The following is a 19,029-nucleotide window of genomic DNA, read 5'->3' as shown; positions in this document are numbered from 1 at the left end:
CTGTTGGTTTGACTTTTGCATCAAACGTCAGACCTCTTCTGGAAACTTGAAGTTGTCAGCTGGAAGATTTTGTATTTATTCAAAAGGTTAATGCTGCAAACCCAGACAAATGCTACTGGCTTATGTGAGAAGTATATCCTTTCACTGCTATTACACTTGTAAAGCAACTACTGTTCCTCTTAAAAAGATCTTAATACACCAGCAATGCTTTCATACTTGTGGTTAAATAGTCACTATTCCTCTCCCTGCCTGCTGCTTAACTGGGTCTGGTTCTGCTCACTTTCCTGACAGTAGGAGTAGGCACTTATGTCTATACTCTTTAGCCTGCACAAACTATCCATGGGCTAACTATCTGCTTCTTAGTATCTGTTTGTGCCAGAGCAGTGTTGGTGCTTGCTGGACTGCCCTGTATGCTGGATGGCTTCAATACATGCTGTTCAGTTGGAGTTCATCAGTAGGTTGCCTCTATACAACGTTGCAGTGAGATCACACCGTGATATTATAGTTACCCTATGGTTTCCTGTCCTAAGAAGCTTTGTTTCCTTGTGTGCAGCCTCTGGGAGAGTGCAAGGCAAATGGATATGCACTTTAGGGTCTTCAGCAGATAAGGGAGAACTTTTTAGTCTACAGGCTCAAGGCTAGCTTATAGTTTGCTTTCTCAGTGAGGGAAACTACATGACTTGTATCACAGGGTGAAGCCTGGATGCAGTGTAAATAGTGAGGAACTTGGGACCCCAGTGAAGAATAAAGATAAATCCAGATGTCAGCATAAATGTGCCTTTTGAAATGTTTACCGTCTTGTTGACTTTGCCTTTGGGTGTCAAAATGTATTGTAATGGTAAATCAGCCTCAATGGGAGCCTAACTTGAGTGCCTGTACATCAATGCACGGAGCATGGGGAACAAACAGGAGGAGTTGCAGGCATGTGCATACCTACAGGGATATGATGTCATTATCGTCACTGAGACATGGTGGGATGACTCTCAGAACTGGAATGTAGGAATAGATAGGTATAAACTTTAGGAAAGATAGGCAGGGGAGAAGGGGAGGGGTGTTTCCCTTTATGTTAATGACCACCTGGGGACTATGGAGATCCACCTGGGGATAGACAAGCTGACAGAGCTTACGGGTCAAGGTTAAAGGGAAGGCAGGGGAAGGAGACATGGTGGTGGGTGTCTGCTACGGGTCACCTGATCAGGAAGACCAAACAGATGAGGCCCTCTATGAACAGATAGGAGAAGCTTCACATTCACAAAACGTAGTCCTTGTAGGGGACTTCAACCACCCTGATATCTGTTGGAAGGACAACACAGCGGTGCACCAGAAATCTGAGAGGTTCCTGGAACTTATTGATGATAACTTCAAAGTAGTACAGGAGTCCATGAGAAAAGGTGCTATGCCAGATGTTGTCCTCACCTAGGCGGAGGGGCTGGGGAGTAATGTGAAGCTCAAGGGTGGCCTTGACTGTAGTGACCATGAAATGGTGGAGTGTCAAAAAGGGTGCACAGCAAGCTTACTGCTCTGGACTTTAGGAGAGCAGACTTTGAACTCTTCAGGGAACTGCTTGGCAGGGTGACATGAGAGAAAGCCCTGGAGGGAAGAGGGTCCTAAGAAAGCTGGTAGGTATTCAAGAACCATTTCCTCCAAGCCCAGCAGCAGTGCATCCCAAGAAAAATGAAGGCAGGCAAGAGTGCCAGGATGCCTCTGTGGATCAACAAGAAGCTCCTGGACTTAGTTAAGCTCGAAAAGAAAGTCTGTAGGGAGTGGAAGCAGGAACGGGTTACCTGGGAGGACTACCAAGAAGTTGTCGGAGCAGCCAGGGATCAGGTTAGGAAGCTAAAACCCAGACAGAATTAAATTTAGCCAGGGACATAAAGGGAACAAGAAGACATTCTACAGTATATAACAGATAAAAAGAAGGTCAGGAAGGATGTTAGCCCTCTCCAGAAGGAAACTGGAGACCTGGTCATGAGGGATACGGAGAAAGCTGAGGTGCTCAATGACTTCTTTGCCTCAGTTTTCACCAGCAAGGGCTCTAGCTATGCTGCCCAAGCTGCAGAAAGCAATGGTAACAACTTGGATAAGGAAGGTCTGCCTGCTGTAAGTGAAGATCAGATTCAAGATCATCTAAAGAACCTGAAGGTGCACAAGTCCATGGGACCCCATGAGATCCATCCCCAGCTTCTGAGGGAACTGGTGGATGAAGTTGTGAAGTCGCTATTCGTCATATTGGAAAGGTCATGGCAGTCTGGTGAAGTTCCCACATATTGGAAAAGGGGAAACATAAGATCCATTTTCAAGAAGGGAAAATAAGAAGATTCAGGGCACTGCAGGTCAGTCAGTCTCACCTCTGTGCCTGGCAAGATCATGGAGCAGATCCTCCTGAAGGCCCTACTAAGGCACATGGAAAATAAAGATGAGGTGATTGGTGGTAACCAACATGGCTTCACCACGGGTAAGTCATGCCTGACAAACATGGTGACCTTTTATGATGGAGTTACAGAGTCAGTGGGTAAAGGAAGAGCAACTGACTCAACTGGAGCAAACTGTCTGATTCTGAGAGTGAACAAGACCAGAACCTGTATATATGTCATTTTATGATTGCCTGAAGGACAAAATTTAAAACTGTTTCATTGCAGTTGTAATGTCAATGGTTTCATGATGTCTGGCTATCCACCCTCTCCAGTATAGTTTTCTGGTAATTCTGGAAAGGGCACTCAATATGCATCTCCTTTCTAAATGGTGGTATTAGTGGTACTTTCATAGTATGATGTGCCAACAGACCAAATTCATGGAGGATTTTTGCAATTTTAAAGTAGTTTATACATTACGATTGGAAGTAATGGATAAAACTTTGTAAATCTGTTAAACTGAAAGATTTCCAAAATCTCTGAAAAGTTTTTACAAATTCTTTTATGCGATTTTTTCTACCATCATCCTTGAGTTGTCATGGATAGAAGCAGAGTAAGGGCCAGTCTTGTGATAAGAAAGCAAGCTGGTAACTTGAAAATTTAATTTTAAAAGTGCATTACACAATTACATGGGAAGAGAAGAGATTCATGTTAGGGAGTTCTTGTTTTTTTTTTAAATACTGATGTAATTATAGGGAAACAAAGAGACTTGGGGCTTGTAGGACCTTCAAATTTCAGTGGAAACATTGGCTTTTGTTATGGTTCTCCTGACAGTTCTGCTGTTTCTTCACAAAAAGTATGGAGTCATAATGGAGTTGGTTTTACTCAACTCTGGCTCGTTCCTACTAGCATCAGTATGGTATACATTTTCTGATTGACTGGTACGGACACGTTGGTCTGTCTGCCCTATCTGTAGATAACTTTACCTTATGTATTTGGCATTTTGTTCTAATACTTAGTTTCAGGATTCTGATTCTTCTTATGCCTCTTCATTAGGCATAGCTTATGTAACTTATGTCCTACCTGAAATTTAAAAATTCACTTAGCCTTTTTTTATTTTTTCCTGTGCGATAAGGACAGTACTTCCTAGCATACAAATTGTCTATTTGTATATTTGCTCTTGCTATTGTTTAGAAGATGTCATCTTAAATCTACAGCCACTGCCCTGGTCAACTTGAATAGTTGTACCTTCTTGATAACGGGGTGGGAATTGATATTTTGGTGGCTGGGAAGATGGTATGATATGAGACAACCTTACTGACCTGGAATTCTGCTCTGGGGAGGTAAGTGATAAAAAAGGTGGCGGCCATAAGGGAGGTGAGGGTGATCCTCCACACTCATGTACAGGTACTTTGCGAGGCTGCAGGACATCCATTGCCACATCAGCATGGCTAAGTTGGGAGTTGCTCTGAGATGTCATAAACTTGGATTCAGGAATCTTGCTGTAATACTTGCAAGAACAGTAAACTAATGCAAGCAGAATCAGCCCAACAGTGACACAAAGACTGCTTAGTAAGGCTGATGGGGGCTTTATGATATTGGAGTCACTCCAGCCTTGAAGCGTAGGCACAGTACTGTTGAAAGATCCACCAAATGGCTTTGTAGTGGGAAAGCAGTTATCACTATATGAAATGTTGAAGATGACATCAATCTTGTATTCTGGTAACATTGCTTGGATGAAACGTGGGCTAACGTATCCATCTGGCACTCGTAGTTTGTTTAGTGCTTCCTGGATTTCCTCTTTTGCACACCAGCTGAAAGGTCTGTTGGCACTTGTACACAGCGAACTGTTGTACCATGAGATTAGTGTGGAGCCAGGTTTGAGAGTGGTCACCACGATGTCTTTGGGATTGGTGGAGTTCAAATACAAGGAGAGCTTCTCTAGAAATAAACGAATTCTTTTCCTCTCTCTCAAGAAGGAGTAGTAGCTGTTTTTGATTCTGATGGTGTAAAAATGGCACGGTACATGCGTGGGCTTCAGAAGCTCAATGGTAAAGGATTGCCAGACAGTCAGTCCCCCTGAATCTGTGGCAGACAGCACGAACTCTTGGGGTGAATACTGGAAGTCAATATCAAGCGGATAGCCATGCATGATCTGCTGAGACACATTAAATTGAAGCCAGCTTTCTGATCCCACTGGAGAGCCATCAGATGGAATTAATTGTAAAGATAACTGAGTTGAATTGCCGTCTTCCTCATCATAAAATGTGTTGGCAGATACAGGAAAAGAGAACAGGCATCCAATGGTTGCTGTTATGAATTGGATTGAATGAATGACCTTTGGAGAAGTGTTTGTTTGCCCTTTAGAGAGGGATGAGGAAAGGAAAAGAGTTATGAAGAAAAAATAGCTATCTGATATTGAATGATAGCAAAGAAATCTTGTCAGTCTCAAGGGATTATGAAACATGTTGGCAAGAAGAGACCTCTGGAGGTCATCTAGGCAACCTGCTCAAAGCAGAGCTGTAACCAACACTAAGTGAGGTCAACTATAGTTTTGCCTACCTGAAATGAGTAATTGACTACAACCTCTGCGTCTTTTTGGGAGATGCTTCGAAGATTTTTAAATACTTCTCCATGACTGCATTAAGATAAAAATACGTTAGTAATCTTGACTTTCTGTACCATCCCTAACTGTTTAAGATCACACACTATTCCTTGTGAGATTGACTGAAATACATGGATGATAACTATATATGCAGTCCAATTTGTTTTATTTTATCTGTATTCTTTCAAACCCAACACTAACAAGACTGGTTCAGCATATAATTAGAGGATAATCTCAAAAGAAGTAAAAAAAAAATGTTCAAGTTCAAAACTAAATTCAAGTTTAAGTTTTAGGTTTTAATCTGTTTTAGAAACAGATTAATTCAAATCTAAAATGTAGAAAACAAAAAGTTAAAGTATCTTTTTTTTAAAAATCTGCTTTACATGGTGTGATAAATAATTCTCATTGCTTTGTAAATAGGAAGCGAGCTTTAGCTATTGTCTCTTCTTTAGCCTGCATTCAACTGATGGGCCTTTGTTACTGAAAAGAACCGAGTGCCCATTAGGTCACACAGCCTTTAACCTGAAGAAGACCAAGGGAAATGCTGAGAACTGGTAAGGGAAACTTTAGACTCACCTCTCTTCTTCTGAAGCTTACGGTAAAGCATATACTGATACCGTAAAGCGTTGCCCTTGATCATATCTTAATGATAATTTCATGTGCTTATGGGTGTAAATTTTACACGTGACTTTGCAGTTCTGTTATGTTGAAGCATATTTAGCAGTGATGTGTGTATTGAAAGAAGTTTGAAGACACTTCTATCTAGTGTAATATCTTAGTAAGGTCTTTTTCCCGGAAGTATATCTTGATCTTATACATAGAAATACCACAGTATGCTTCTCAGATGATAGATTTACTTCATGTTGGCAGTCAAGTATGTCCCATTTCTGATGCTTTCAGTATCAAAGAGTAAGCGCAGAGTTCCTTCCTATTATTGCAAAATTCTTTGGTTTTTTGTTTTTTTTTTTTGTTTTTTTTTTTCATTTTGTGTTATGGACAGTTTATGTAGCTGTAAAGGTCCTTCCTTGTATGATTGGATGTTTTATTAAAATCAGTGGGGACTACAGTCTGAAGCTGCCCATCAGGAGACTGCATCGTACTCTGATACTTTAATTATTGAAGGCTCTGACACAGGTATCTCATTAGCAGGGTTCTCCTCAGATGATTTACATTCATTCCCAAATTAAATTTACAGGAGCCCCTGGCCGTGTGCTTGCACAAGCTGAGGTCCCCACTGCAGTATAGTGTATAATTTCTGAGTAAGGTATTCTTTTCGTGAAACAGAAGCAAGTCTTGAAGAAACAGCACTTAGCTCTATAAAGAGTTGGTACAGCCCTGATGGTGAGCACTCCGTTAGATTCAGAAAATGAGTTCACATATGAGGTAAATCTTACCACATGTTACTATTTCATTTTCTATCAACATCACCAAACCAAACGTGGATTTCTTGTCTGGAAATGTTATGAGAATGTTTGCATTTTCTTTGCATTATTGAGAAGTACCTATCATTAGGAATAATTTCAGGTTAACCAGGCAAACACTGGGTGCCAGCACCATCACCCCGCTTCTGGAGATGGCAGATACTCTGCCTGCAGCAGCATTTGCCTTGGCAGCAAGACATCTGCCCAGTTTGTAGAGCTCTTATGAGTGAATATATAAGCAGACACTAGGTGAGCTGTGAGAAAGATAAAATGTGGTGATGAATTTGAAAAGGAAATGTCTGACTGCTGGGTCAAGCTTGCTGGCAGGCTCAAACAGTAAAGGGGAAGATGAGAACTTGGAGAATTCCCACAGTCTGTGACAGAGGTGTTCACTTCTTCCTGCTAGTTCTCATTTATCTCATTTATTTGTGTTTTCAACACCGGGACAGGGAACACTTTACAAGATCTAGTAAAATAGCTCCCTAGGCTCATTCTCTCCTTAGATACTACTACCTAATATAAAAAAAGAGGAGAGATTAATTCAAAAGGCACAAAGTTTAGGTCATGATGCTTTGAGTATTATGACCCCATGCTACATGAGTTCCGGTATCAGAGACCAGACATGTCTTGCAGGATCACTAAGGAGGATGATGACATCAAAATGTAGAAAAACATTTTTTTTACCTGGGGTTTTATTCTGAAGCTCTTGTGAAATAGAAGATGGAGGAAGAATCCATATACTTTCTGTAGACTGTAGTGTTTCATCGGTAGGAAATTGCAAGGTGCTTGCATCCTGGTGTGATGGTGGTAGCGTCTGAATCAGCTCTGTGAAAACAAGGTATTATTTATTATAGCGTTAGGTAGAAGATTCCTTAAATGTATGTAAAATGTCTTATTTTAATAATTTGATATACAGTTGGGAATATTTTTTAAAAGCTTTAGTGGCATGTATTTGAAAATTCTTTGCCTGCATCTGCCAGTGAGGTTAGAGCCATGGGAATGAAGCTGGAGAAGAAAGCAGTGTGGATCTGAGTTTCTGGTGTTAGATGCTTATCTCATGTCTGGCTGTAAAGTGAGCTGACTTCTGATCTTATCTCTGGAACTGATTTGCTGCGTAGGCATTAAATACATCAGCACCTCTCTTCAGTAGGAATACCATAGTGGCATTGCTCTGTCCTTCGGTGGGCTTTGGCATATTGCATATTTTCTGTCTTAATTTCTCAGCCATTACAATATGGAATGCTGTAATGAAAAATAATGTAATAATGCTGTAAAATACTTGCAATACCTTACACACTTGATGCGTTAGGCATTCATTTTAATAACTTGTAAATCACAATTCAAGATTTTAGTCATTAGGTGAAAATGGTGTTGGAAAATGTAGTGTTTTGGGGGAATAGCAGGATTATATTTCCTGGCTGGGTAATGCTCAGCCTTTCCTTTGGAAAATCAGTGAAGCCTTTGCTCAGTCAGTTTCTCTCACCAAAGCAGAGAGTTTTGAAAATCTCTAGATGGTCTGTGTTTGCAAGTGTTAATAGCAGTATCATGTTAGTGTTGTGTTATCTATTTGGGCTTTCACAGCTGGTTGCTTAGACACCTGATTACAAGCCTAAACACTTCAAGCTGCAGTTTTGCCCTGTGGGTATAGGCATAAGATAGGTCTAGAAGAGCTTTAGAAAGAAAATAATTCAGAAGGGCATTTACTGGGTCAATTCTATTGAAAAAATAGGGGCAGACACAATCCTTCAGACTTACTCAACCTGTCCTATAAACGTGCTATCTCTTGAAGTCTAGCTTATACTTAAGCCTGACTCAGATTCATGCACTTGGAGGAGGACTGTAAAGGATGTCTAATCTAATTTTTTACTCTGTAGGATGCTCAGCTACATTTGTGTCATTTCTGATAAACATTTGTTGCTGTGTTCTTAATAACATCCACAGTGTTCCCCAAGCAATCTTATCTAATGTCTTATTATCCTTGCTCTGAGAAAGTTTATCTAGTGTTTACTTACATCAACTTCAGTGTAATATAGAGTCATTAGTGCTGCTTTTGTTCCCACAGGATGTGGAAAACAGTTCTTTCATCTTTTCAGCAAGCTGTTACATAAACTTGCATCTTTCCTCAGTCTTCTACATTAATTATTTCCATTTATGTCATGTTTTCTAGTCTTCTGACCATCATTGTGTTCCTTTGGACCTTTTTCAATGAGTCCATATCTTTCCTGAGATAGGACGGCCAGAGCTGAGTCTGGTTGTCGTTAGGGGAAATGTACAAAGTTGAGTGATAAAATTACTTTCCCTTACAAGGAACTCTGTTGCTGATGTATCCAAAGCTCAGCATGGTTGTGCTGATGCAGAGTAAATTATATTGATCTATTCTGTTAGGACTCTCACAACAGGAAATAAAATGAAGGGAAAGTTAAATCTTAAAATATACCTGGCACACTGCTGAACAGACGAGAAGTGGCAGTAAATAAAGTCACCAGGGGTACTTCTGTGGCATCACCTATGACATCTGAGATTTTGTGTGACTCCAGGGTAGGCTCAGTGATGTTTGGCAAAATCATTCCTGTTCCCAGATCTCTGCCCGAGTGCAATTCCTTTGTGGATAAAATACTTGCAGACTGCATCTTTGTTTTGAGCATGCTACCACCATAAGTAGAGTGTATATTTGGTGGTGTAAGACTAAGAACTGGAGTGCTATCAGGATGGGACAGAATGAGCAGACTTGATTCGTAAGATATTTCAGCTTCACCAGGGAACGGGCTGTACAAAAAGCTAGAAAAGCAGGCTGAGATTCCAGTACGGACATTCAATTTGGGATAGAGGTTCTGTGCTTCTGATTGGATCACAGAAGAAACTGTGCTTTTCCCTTCAATAAATGGAAGCCCACTGGATGATGGCATAGTCACAGAAGACTTAGATAACTGCTCATGGCCATGAGCTAGCTCCTGGCTTGGGCTACTACTTGCTGATGAAGATGTAAACACACAATTGGTGGGAAATGTGAAATCAGATGAAGCTGTGGCTGTTAGCAAAGTGTTTGGGGATAGAGACAGAAACCTCTCTGGAGACGGAGATGCACTAGAAAGCATTTCAGATTTTGGAAAGTGGCTTTTTGCCTTATCACTGTAATCTGGCATTTCTGGTGTTGACATTACTTGTGGCAAAAATACATGAAGTTCTGTCTTTGAAGAAAGTGCCTCTGCCAAGGCATGAAGCCGTTCATGTAGAGTGTTTATCATCAAAGTGTAAATAGGCCTGGAAAACAAGTCTGTATTTGAAGTGATGTCCTGTAGGAGATGGGATCCATATACTTCTGTTTTACGAGAATGGAAACATGAGTCTGTCTGAGGCACGTGAGTCTCAGGTTGCCAGAGCAGCAAGGACATGCCAGGAGCTCTGGTGGGCAGCACTTCCAGCTCAGTGAAGAGAAGCATTGATTTAGGAACCAGTGAAGGTGAAAGATCTGGAGAGCTAGTGTCTCCAAACATAACAACTACTGTTGGATCGTGAGTTGGCATGTCCCATGCTGAGTCCAGTTTTAAGGTGACTAAACTTTCTTGACTTACAAGATGGATGTTATTCTGCAACTTGTAACTTGGTGTTGCTATGCTCTCTTTATATAAACTCTGGGTAGATGATACAGCAAGCTGTAAGAGTAAATGACTTGGCACAGCAGAGAACAAAGGATGGGGAGCAACTGCAGCTGGTCTCTGGGTAATTCTAATTACTTTCATTGTAGGCGTTGGTGTGATCATTAATTTCCTGCGCTGTTGTCTTGGAGACTTTCTTTTGTAACTCCCTCTCCTAAGAATTCTCCAGCCTGAAATTTCATATCCTAGAAGTTGTGAGAGGTGATGTGAATCAATGTTGCGTTGCAGGACTTGAATGAATTCGTGGAGCACAGCAAGCTCTCCGCACTTGATGGGCCAGGAGAGTCCTACGTAACGGTTCACTGTGAAGTCAATGTGCGAAGTGTCTCTGGCCAGCACAGTCAGGTTCTGCAAGTTTCTGTGCACCATATCTGTGTACTGCAACAAGGTTACTAGGGAGGAATTCAGATGGAGATATTCAGCGACCGTGTACACGATGTAGAGGCGTTCCTGTGCTTCCAGGGTTTTGGCTCCAGTAGAGAGAATGATTTCAGCAGAAGTGACGGGAACTTCCTTCCCACACCTGTCAGGATTGGCATTGAAAGTCCAAAATTGCATTGTTTAAGGTGTTTATCTGCCCCCCCCCCCGACCCTCTTTTGTGAAGATACTCCTTTGAATTTAATCCATCTTTCAATGCGCATACATCACTCAACCTTGCCTCTTCATCCAAAACTTCCTCCTACTGGATATGAGAATGTTCTACTCTCCTTTAACTTCAGCAAGAGCTATGTTTGTCTCCATTGCTGATCTAAAGCACAGCAGCATGATTCAGATCTACCAAATACTACCATCATGATGCTGACTTTAAAGTAATTCAGTTAAAAGATTTACATTCAGTTTCTATCAGACTGGAAATACTTATATTAAGAAAGAATCCCAGTACCATCAGTGGAAGTAGGCAGTATCTTGTGTATTGCAGAGGCAATTGTTGGCCTTGCCTCTCTTCCCACAGAGGAAGAGCTCCAGTTCCCAGCTGGGGCAGGGAGGCTGAATGCTGCCTTGTCAACAGCCATCTGGAGCATCAGCACCCCACTGCTAGCAGGCTTGCTTTTTTTACTTTTCAGTTTCATTTTTAAATTCAGATTTGGGCCAAGGCCTTTAGCAGCTGACAGTACTCACTGGTGCCTGTTTGGTATGTGGTTCAAGCTGTTCTCTGTGTCCAGGAACAAAACGCTGTCCTGAACATGAATGGTGAACTTTACAGCAGCTCTCTGAGTGCACGTTATTCCAGAGGGAGTTATGCTCAGCAGGTATGCTCCGCTCTCCCCAGTCATTGGCAGTCCCTGCAGCATGTTTGTGTTGGGGTTGAAGTCCAGCCATCTTGGCAAATTTGCACCACTGGCTAAAGTGACCTGCCCCATAAGAGGAAGGAAGATGAACAGAATTAAAGACAGGACGTAGCTATTCCTATTCTACATAGGTTGCTCTGAAAGTAATGCTTCCTATTCATTTCCATGGAAACTACAATAGTGACGAAGAACACAATAATGCTGTTTGATAGAACAAATTCTCAGCTACAAGGCACTATTTTTCAGCATAGTCACCACCATCAGTTAGGCATTTTCACCAGTAATAAACAAGAGCCTGCATGCCTCACGCATACAAATCTGTCAGTTGGGAACACGGCTTGTCTTTCATGTCGCTTTTGTCACTGCTAAAAAGCAACACCTCACTGTGCTCGCATCCACTGTTTGGTCTCCATAAACATTCACCAAGCATGGATGGATGTCAATGGGTACCTTTTTTTCCACATGGAGGAATTTAATGACACATCTTTCTTCATCCACACTTCCATGTCAGATGCCACTTTGTCAGACTGACCCCCTGCTGCCATCTGTCACATGGCAACAAAATGTAATGGAATATTGGTGGGAAGGTTCAGCCTCTACAGTCATACCACCAACGTCCACCTCTGATATTGTGGGCCAACATCATAAAATAAGAGGCATTACTTTTGGAGCAGCCCCTGTGGTTTTACAGATAGCACACTCTAAATAGGAAAAACAGAAGTCCAGGAACAGCTGTAGATGAGCTGGTGCTCTAGAGGTGTACCTCGATCTTTCTGTAGTGCTCATTTGGTTCTTTTAAATGTAGTGACAACTCTGTATGCTTCAAAGAAAGACCCCACATTCTTCATGCTGCAGGTATATGAAATACACATTGTGCATGGGTTTTCTCTGTTTGCTTAGTATGTAATCGTTACATTGGAAAAGAGCAGCGCTTACCTTTTAACCATCATTTGTAATTCTTTAGAGTGCATCTCCGAGGGAGATATTTATTGAGCTAATTTTAAAAATAAAATGAATATTCATTTGCTGAAGGATTATACCAAGAAGTGCATTTAACAGTATTACCTTGTACTGAGCTATCGTTCCCTGAAAGGCAAATACTGGCACTGGATAACAGAATATCTTTCCCACGAGGACTGTTGCATCTGGGATTCCTTGCAGGGCCTTTGTTTCTTCACACATGTTATCTGACTCCTTGACAACCGTAGCGGACATGTTTATGCCGACACATGCCAGTGCAAAGACAAGAGGGAGCACAGGTGAAACTCGCATTGCTGGGAGCAAGCAGGACTCTGCAGCAGGATACCTGCTGTCGGTGCCCACGGGGCTCCTGCGGGCATACATCCTCCAGCAGTGGCTGTGTGGGGCTGCCCGCGTGCACCCTGCTAGCAGATAGATGCTGCTACTTCATTGCGCTTTCAATCTGTAAGGGAAAGGGAAGAAAAAAGAAAACCAAACCATATGCACATGCACTTTAGATCAGCCTACTTCATCTTGTGAGGAAGAAGAAAGGTGTAAAATGCAGCAAGGCTTTCAGCAGCATCTGTTAGAAGCCCTCCTGTCTATTTGTTACAGCCCACAGTGGGATCTGGGGTGGGCTGTAGACTTTTTAAAAGCCTCTGTACTCACCGCCGCTGCTCCGTTTGGCTGAAGATCTCTTATGGGAAAGGACCTTGTAGCACAGAGCCAACTCATAACGCTTTTCAGCTGCTGTTGCTCCCATCGCTGTTCCTGTCCCAATGAAAGACCTCTTGGTCTCCAGGAGCTGAAATGCTACACGAGGGCGTCCTCAGGGGGGGCTTCAACATATGGCTTAGAAGAGCCAGATAACAGAGCAGTAACCCGACCTGGCAGGGTTTGTTGTATAGTGGCAATAAAGGGAGAACCAGGTGTGGCATGCAGTAGACAAACTGAAGGCAAAGATAGGGTCAGTATCCATGTCTATGGAGCATCAGGGGCCAGGCTCCCGCTGCTTTGACTTGCTGCAGTTTTTCAGAGGAGATAAAAGCAGTAATAAGGAGTGAAATGGTACCAGCAGGTGTGGGGCTCTCACAGAGCTGGGAGTGGCTTCCAAACGCAACACCTTTTGCATGAGAGGGGCCTGTGGTATGCCTTGTCTGTCCTGCTTAGGGTAGATTTATTTCAAAGCATGCGAGAGAAAAAAAAGTTGTAGGCAGCAGTTGCAAAATTTCCTAAACCAACTGATACAGCTGGGAAAGCCTGAACAATCCTTTGGGCCCAGAAGACTGAGGAAGCAATGCTTTTTGTTACAGCTCTAACAGCAGGACGTCTTGAAAACCCCAGCCCTCTCTGCATAGAGATAGCCACGTGTCTAGGAATGAGTCTTGCTCAAACAAACTCAATAGCCGTGTGTCTAGGAATGAGTTTTGCTCTGCTGACCGAGCAGCATATTCCTTCTGTTTGTGCGCAGCATGCTTTGTAGTTGCTGCCAGCCTTTCTGTCATGCTGTGTTGCCCAAATCCTTTCCATTTGAATGATCAGTTATTCTTCGGATAGAGTGAGGAGTGGTAATCAGTGGGGTAATCAATGCCCCCAGGTATTCATGTGTACTGGCAAAAAAAACCCGTGTGATATCTCCTGAACCACAGAGTGGTTTCCTGGAGGCTGTGGTGTGTCCTACTGGAAGGATGCAGCACTCTGAACAACCAAAAGGAGTTACTCTGCAGAGCTCAGTGCACACGCTTGAGGTGGCTGCTGCGCTTGGGCAGAGATGAATCTGCATCCAGCTGAGTCTCTTTTCCTCGCAGGCAGAATTGGCTCTGAATGAATCAAAAGCTGCTTGATCATGCTCGGTTATGGTGAGAAAAGTTGCTGCAGTCAAATCTTCATTTTTCACTGTCGGTTTCTCCTGTGTTACCTTCCTCTGCAATCTGAGAAAACACAATGGCATGTCCTAACTCACCGATTGCGGAATTATGAAATGAGCGAGTAGGTGGTGGGGTGGAAGTTCCTGTTACAGATGAGAACTTTTATTTAGAGAACAGAACTCTTATACGAGGGAATGGGCTCTTGACAGCTGACTAATCTCTGCTAATGGATTTGCCTCCTGAGAGCTTAGTAAATATTGCCATGTAACCAGGCGTGAGTCATCATTTTGGAGCACCCTGATGGCGATGTTCCAAGAACTCCTCTTGATGCGATCTGATAGAGGTCCTAACCACCACCCGAAGGTGCAACGTCTGCCCCAATCCAGGGATCCAAAGCTCCTGGCTCCTGCTGCAACTCAGGGGATAGGAAATACCGTGACCCAGGTGTTTCGCCTGTTTGCATCCTTCTGAATTAACTTTGGACCTTTTGAGAAATATAATGCATTTGCTTTGCAGTGTCAAGTGTGGCAAAGTATTATCACATTGCGTGTTACATTGACTCTCCAGTTATAAACTAAAACTCTATACGAAGGTGCTATAGAAGCATAACATGATAAGATTTTTAAAACTTCTCTGGCTTCCTGTAATTCTCACTATAGCACAATTATTGAGCTCATAATTCATTTTTTAGGTAAACTGAAACAGAGGCACGAGGTCAAATATGAGGTGAATGCCTTTTGATAAAAACAGGAACGATCAAATATATCATTTTTTTTGTAGCTCATCCAGAAGCAAGGACTCCTGACTGAAAGTATTCCTGACTCAGTGAGATACAATCTGGCTTACTATCTGCTCTCTGTCTCCTCTCTGTCTTCTCTGTTGTTTCTTTGGTGTCTCTGGCTCCTTCTCTTGCTCCTCTGGATCTCTAGTTTCTCTTGCTTCACTGGCATGTTTGCCTCCTATTTCCTCTCTGGCACCATTTTGGCACCTCTTGTCTCCTCTCAGGCATCTCTCTCTTGCTTCTCTGGCTTCTCTGTCTCCCCTCTGGTTTCATGTTGGCTTCCTTGAGAGACCTGGGACTCTTCAGCCTGGAGAAGGCTCAAATGGGATCTCATCACTATTTATAAATATCTAAAGTGCAAGAGTCAAGTTGATGGGGGTGGACTCTTTTTGGTGGTGAGCAGCAATGGAACAAGGCGCTACAGGCAGAAACTGGAACACAGGAAGTTCCACACAAACAAAGGAAGAACTTCTTTAATGTCAGAGTGACAGAGCACTGGAACAGGCTGCACAGAGAGGTGGTGGAGTCTCCTTCTCTGGAGATATTCAAGATCCACCTGCACACTTCCCTGTGCAACCTGCTGTAGAGAACTTGCTTTAGCAAAGTGGTTGGACTTGGTGATCTCCAGAGGTCCCTTCCAACCTCTACCATTCTGTCATTGTATCTCCTCTCTTGCTTCCCAGATTTCTCCGTCTCCGTTCTGTTTCCCTCTGAATCTTCTGGCACTTCTCTGGCTTTTGTGCCTCTTTGGCTCCTCTCTGCTCCATTTCTTATCTGGCTCTCCAGCTTCTCTTTATCTCCTCTGCCTCCTCTATGGCTTCACTATGGATCTTCTGCACCTTCTATGGCTCAACTCTGACTCCTCTCCTCTCTCTTCTATCTGGCTTCTCTTGCTCCTTTCTGTCTCCTCTCTGGTTTCTCTGTCTCCTCTCTTGGTCTCTGTCTCCCTGTTTCTCCAGCTCTCTCCCTGACCTTTTCCCTTTTTTTTTTTTTTTTGAGGAAGAAAATATGTTATCAATAAAGAGAAGGGAAAAAAAATCATAAAATGGAATTGTTTGCTGTCCTTTTTCTTCTTTCTGTCCTCTCCTAAGGCTCTCTGTCATTACCCATATTTAGAAGAAGGGGGGAGCAAATGCCCGAATCTTATTTATTCAGTTCATATCTAACCTTCTTCAGGGGTCTTCCTCCTGCAACACCCCAAACAGCCTAAAACCGTTCAGATTTAGAGACTGTAGCACAGATAATATTTTTATGGTGTTTTTTTTTCATAGCTTTTAAAGCCCCAGCACCTGGAATCAAGTAGTTGCTTGGCAGTTTTGACTTCCTTTTAACCATATTTGATTTCCTTTGCATCAGGAAAGACTGGAATACCAAACACTTCCTGAGTGCCCCCAGAAATTCAGAAAATGAGGTGACTGAGTATTTGAGCTCTCTTAGGCCAAGTTCATTACTGTTTTGAACGCCTGAAGCCAGCAGTGCTGACAGCCATGCAGCCCCCACCATGCGAACCAGGCCAGCGCTCAGTGCTTTGCATCAACATCACTGGTAGGAAGCCTGATGGTAGCACACTCTCTACTGAATTGGTCAGTATAGTGGTTTTCCAACTTCTCCCGTTAACTTCCACTATGTTCCCAGGGAAGTCTCTTGTGTTTGAGTCACCTATCAGCATGCAGCGATATACCTTCACAGTGGCTGTCGGCGCATAAGTCTTTTGCAAAATTTAGATGTTTTTGACTGTGTTTGGACTGCAGATACTGTCCTAGTTTCAGCAGGGACAGAATTGTCCAGAATTTCTGGAAGACAGAAAGCTGGTAACTGGGTGTTAGGGAAGACACAAACGCACATGGTGGGAAAAAAGGAGCCTGTATGTTCCGGATGCTCCTGTGCGTTTACGGTGTCAGGCCTTGTGTGACAGACCTGGCAGCCCTTGTGTGGTCATGGTAACACACCCCTTCTATCCAGGGAAAAAGACCCTTAGGGCACAAGGCACTGATTTCCAAGAGATGTTTATTGTATCTGGCCCTTACGAAACAGGCAGAGCCCACCACATCCCTCTGTTCAGAGGCATGGCTGTCAAAGGGATTTGGTCTGGAGGACATCTTGTGCTGTCATCAAGGGGCTGTGTCCCTGTCTGTGTGTTCAGTGGGACCAAATGGCAACTATCCAGTATGACTTAATGCAAGCTACGGAGAAAGTCACATTTTGACATAGAGCTTTCAGGTTTTTTCATCAAAATTCAAAGCAAAAAAAGTAACAACAAAATAAAAATGAAACAAACAAACAAAATGCATGTAACTTTTAAACACACCGGTGTTCATCTATGGGTTTCTGCCTCTGGTTTTCATCCTTTTCTTCTTATTGTAGAGTCAGTGGAGGAAAGAATGGAAAAGATAAAGGAAAGCAACACCTGAATGAACGCTTCTCAGGCCTTGTCCTTACTTGCTTCTAGTTCCCATTCTGCCTTGCACCGAGAAAGTATTTTCACTTCCCACCTCACTTCCCTCCCACCCCCCGTGTTTCCTCTGAGAAATCATCTCTGTGAGAAAGTTTTGACATGAAAGCCAAAGCAAGAATGTGTTCTCATGTTGAACTTGGTTTTAACTACCCATGTGAATGCCCCTGTTTTGCTACAAACATTTTCTTTTCTTTTTAAATTATGGTTTTATGTTCTTCTTTAAAGCTTAGCTTACGATATTGAAAACTGTTTAGCTGAGCTGGAAGAGGCTTCAGTAAAAAGGCTCAGGCACTGACATGGTTGCAGCTGTGTATCGAGCAGATAAACGCTTCCTGCTCAGACAAGCCCTCACCAATTCAGCTTAGATTTTTTTCCTGGGGAGAGTTTAAAAACTGAGAAGAAAGAATTTACTTCAATGGTTTCATGCTACAAAGTGATTTAAAAAAAATTTTTTTTTCATTTCGAATTCTTTGAAAATGGAAGAAAAAATTTATTGCAAAGCTTCAATTTTTATGATGAACACTTGTAATTTTATAAAATTTGAAAAAGTAATAGAATTCGGGCCTTTTTGAAGATATTAGCTATTTAATAAGGACAAGTCCACTCGGTTGCCCTGGCTGAAAGTGCTGTGTTGTAGCTTAGCTTTGTATTGCTGTTTTCCTTAAGCAGAGAGGCAGGCGAAGCTGCCCACAATGCAGGACTTCAGGGCCTATGCCTCTGTTCCATTCATTGCAAGACCTGAAAATCTTTGAAGCTCTTTGCATCTCTCTCTGGCTGCTGATAACAAGCACGGGCCAGCACTTCAAAAGGGATTTTAGAAGTTGCATCATCTGGTGTTTTTCTAACCGCCCTTTGTGGCAAATGGAGCTGAAACCTTTTGGCAAATTACCGCTCTCTTTCTTTTTCCCCTCTGCCCTTTTCCTGTCAGTTGCAGGAGTCTGAGCAGAGCTGAGGTTTGCACAAACACTGCAGCAGGATGGGGGCTGGCCTGCCAAGTTCCAGCCCTCTGGTTACTTTTTTTTAAAGGGAATGGGTTATGTCCCAAACAACAAACACGAGGTTCATAACGGATGTGAGGACAAAACCTTATTTATGCTGCCTGACACTGCTCCTGGGCTCGGGTTTTGCATTCATCTGGCGTTGCTGGCTTCCCGCTGCACATTTTCAAACAAGTTGTTGTAATAACCTCATAATGTTTTCGTCGTGCTCAATGGGCTCCATTTAGCCTTACTCTCAGCAGATGTAACAGTCTGGGACAGAGCTCCCTTGCCCTGGCACCAGCCCTGAGTTTGGCTTAAAATGCTGTTAATTCCAGCACTGCTGCTCTATTGTCCTCCAGAAATGCAGATGCTGTTGCCATTGCTTGTTGCTTTTTTTTACATTTGATGGTTCCTCTCTGCTTTGCTGGAAAGAAGGAAAATCTAATTCTCTTATGATCAGAGGTGGGTCTTTCTCATAGGGTCTGTTAATTTAGCCCTGCTGGGAAGTTATGAGAAAGACACAAAGGAAACAGCAGCGGTGCCAGTGCCGGTCTGATACCCGTGCCAGTGCTGGGTTTACAGATCATGGTGCACTTCATTAACCCTTAGGTTCTTTCAAATTTGCTCTCCTTCCCTCATGTTTGTTGTTTAAACTGAGTCCT

The 19,029-nt window shown here is 42.7% G+C and overlaps 1 protein-coding gene across 1 annotated transcript; it reads right to left on the bottom strand.

Moving 5' to 3' along the window:
* Nucleotides 362–13,499, bottom strand: LOC110396487 (dystroglycan-like). Its single transcript, XM_021392135.1, has 6 exons — nucleotides 12,953–13,499; nucleotides 12,389–12,746; nucleotides 11,154–11,386; nucleotides 8,815–10,556; nucleotides 7,062–7,202; nucleotides 362–4,712 (listed from the first exon to the last, which is right to left on the bottom strand). The coding sequence occupies exons 2-6, from the start codon at nucleotides 12,665–12,667 to the stop codon at nucleotides 3,535–3,537; spliced, it is 3,573 nt and encodes a 1,190-aa protein (XP_021247810.1). The 5' UTR covers nucleotides 12,668–12,746; nucleotides 12,953–13,499; the 3' UTR covers nucleotides 362–3,534.

This window comes from Numida meleagris, chromosome 1 (genome assembly GCF_002078875.1).
Source record: "Numida meleagris isolate 19003 breed g44 Domestic line chromosome 1, NumMel1.0, whole genome shotgun sequence".
Classification (NCBI taxonomy): domain Eukaryota; kingdom Metazoa; phylum Chordata; class Aves; order Galliformes; family Numididae; genus Numida; species Numida meleagris.
Note: the sequence above shows the minus strand (reverse complement) of the source record. Positions and strands in the feature narration are given on the sequence as shown.

Coding starts and splice junctions, on each gene's coding strand:
- LOC110396487 (XM_021392135.1), bottom strand. CDS start 12,667: ATGTATGCCCGCAGGAGCCCCGTGGGCACCGACAGCAGGTATCCTGCT. Junction 11,387..12,388: donor GAACGATAGCTCAGTACAAG/GTAATACTGTTA, acceptor CTTATGGGGCAG/GTCACTTTAGCCAGTGGTGC. Junction 4,713..7,061: donor GCTTCAGAATAAAACCCCAG/GTAAAAAAAATG, acceptor CCCTCTCTAAAG/GGCAAACAAACACTTCTCCA.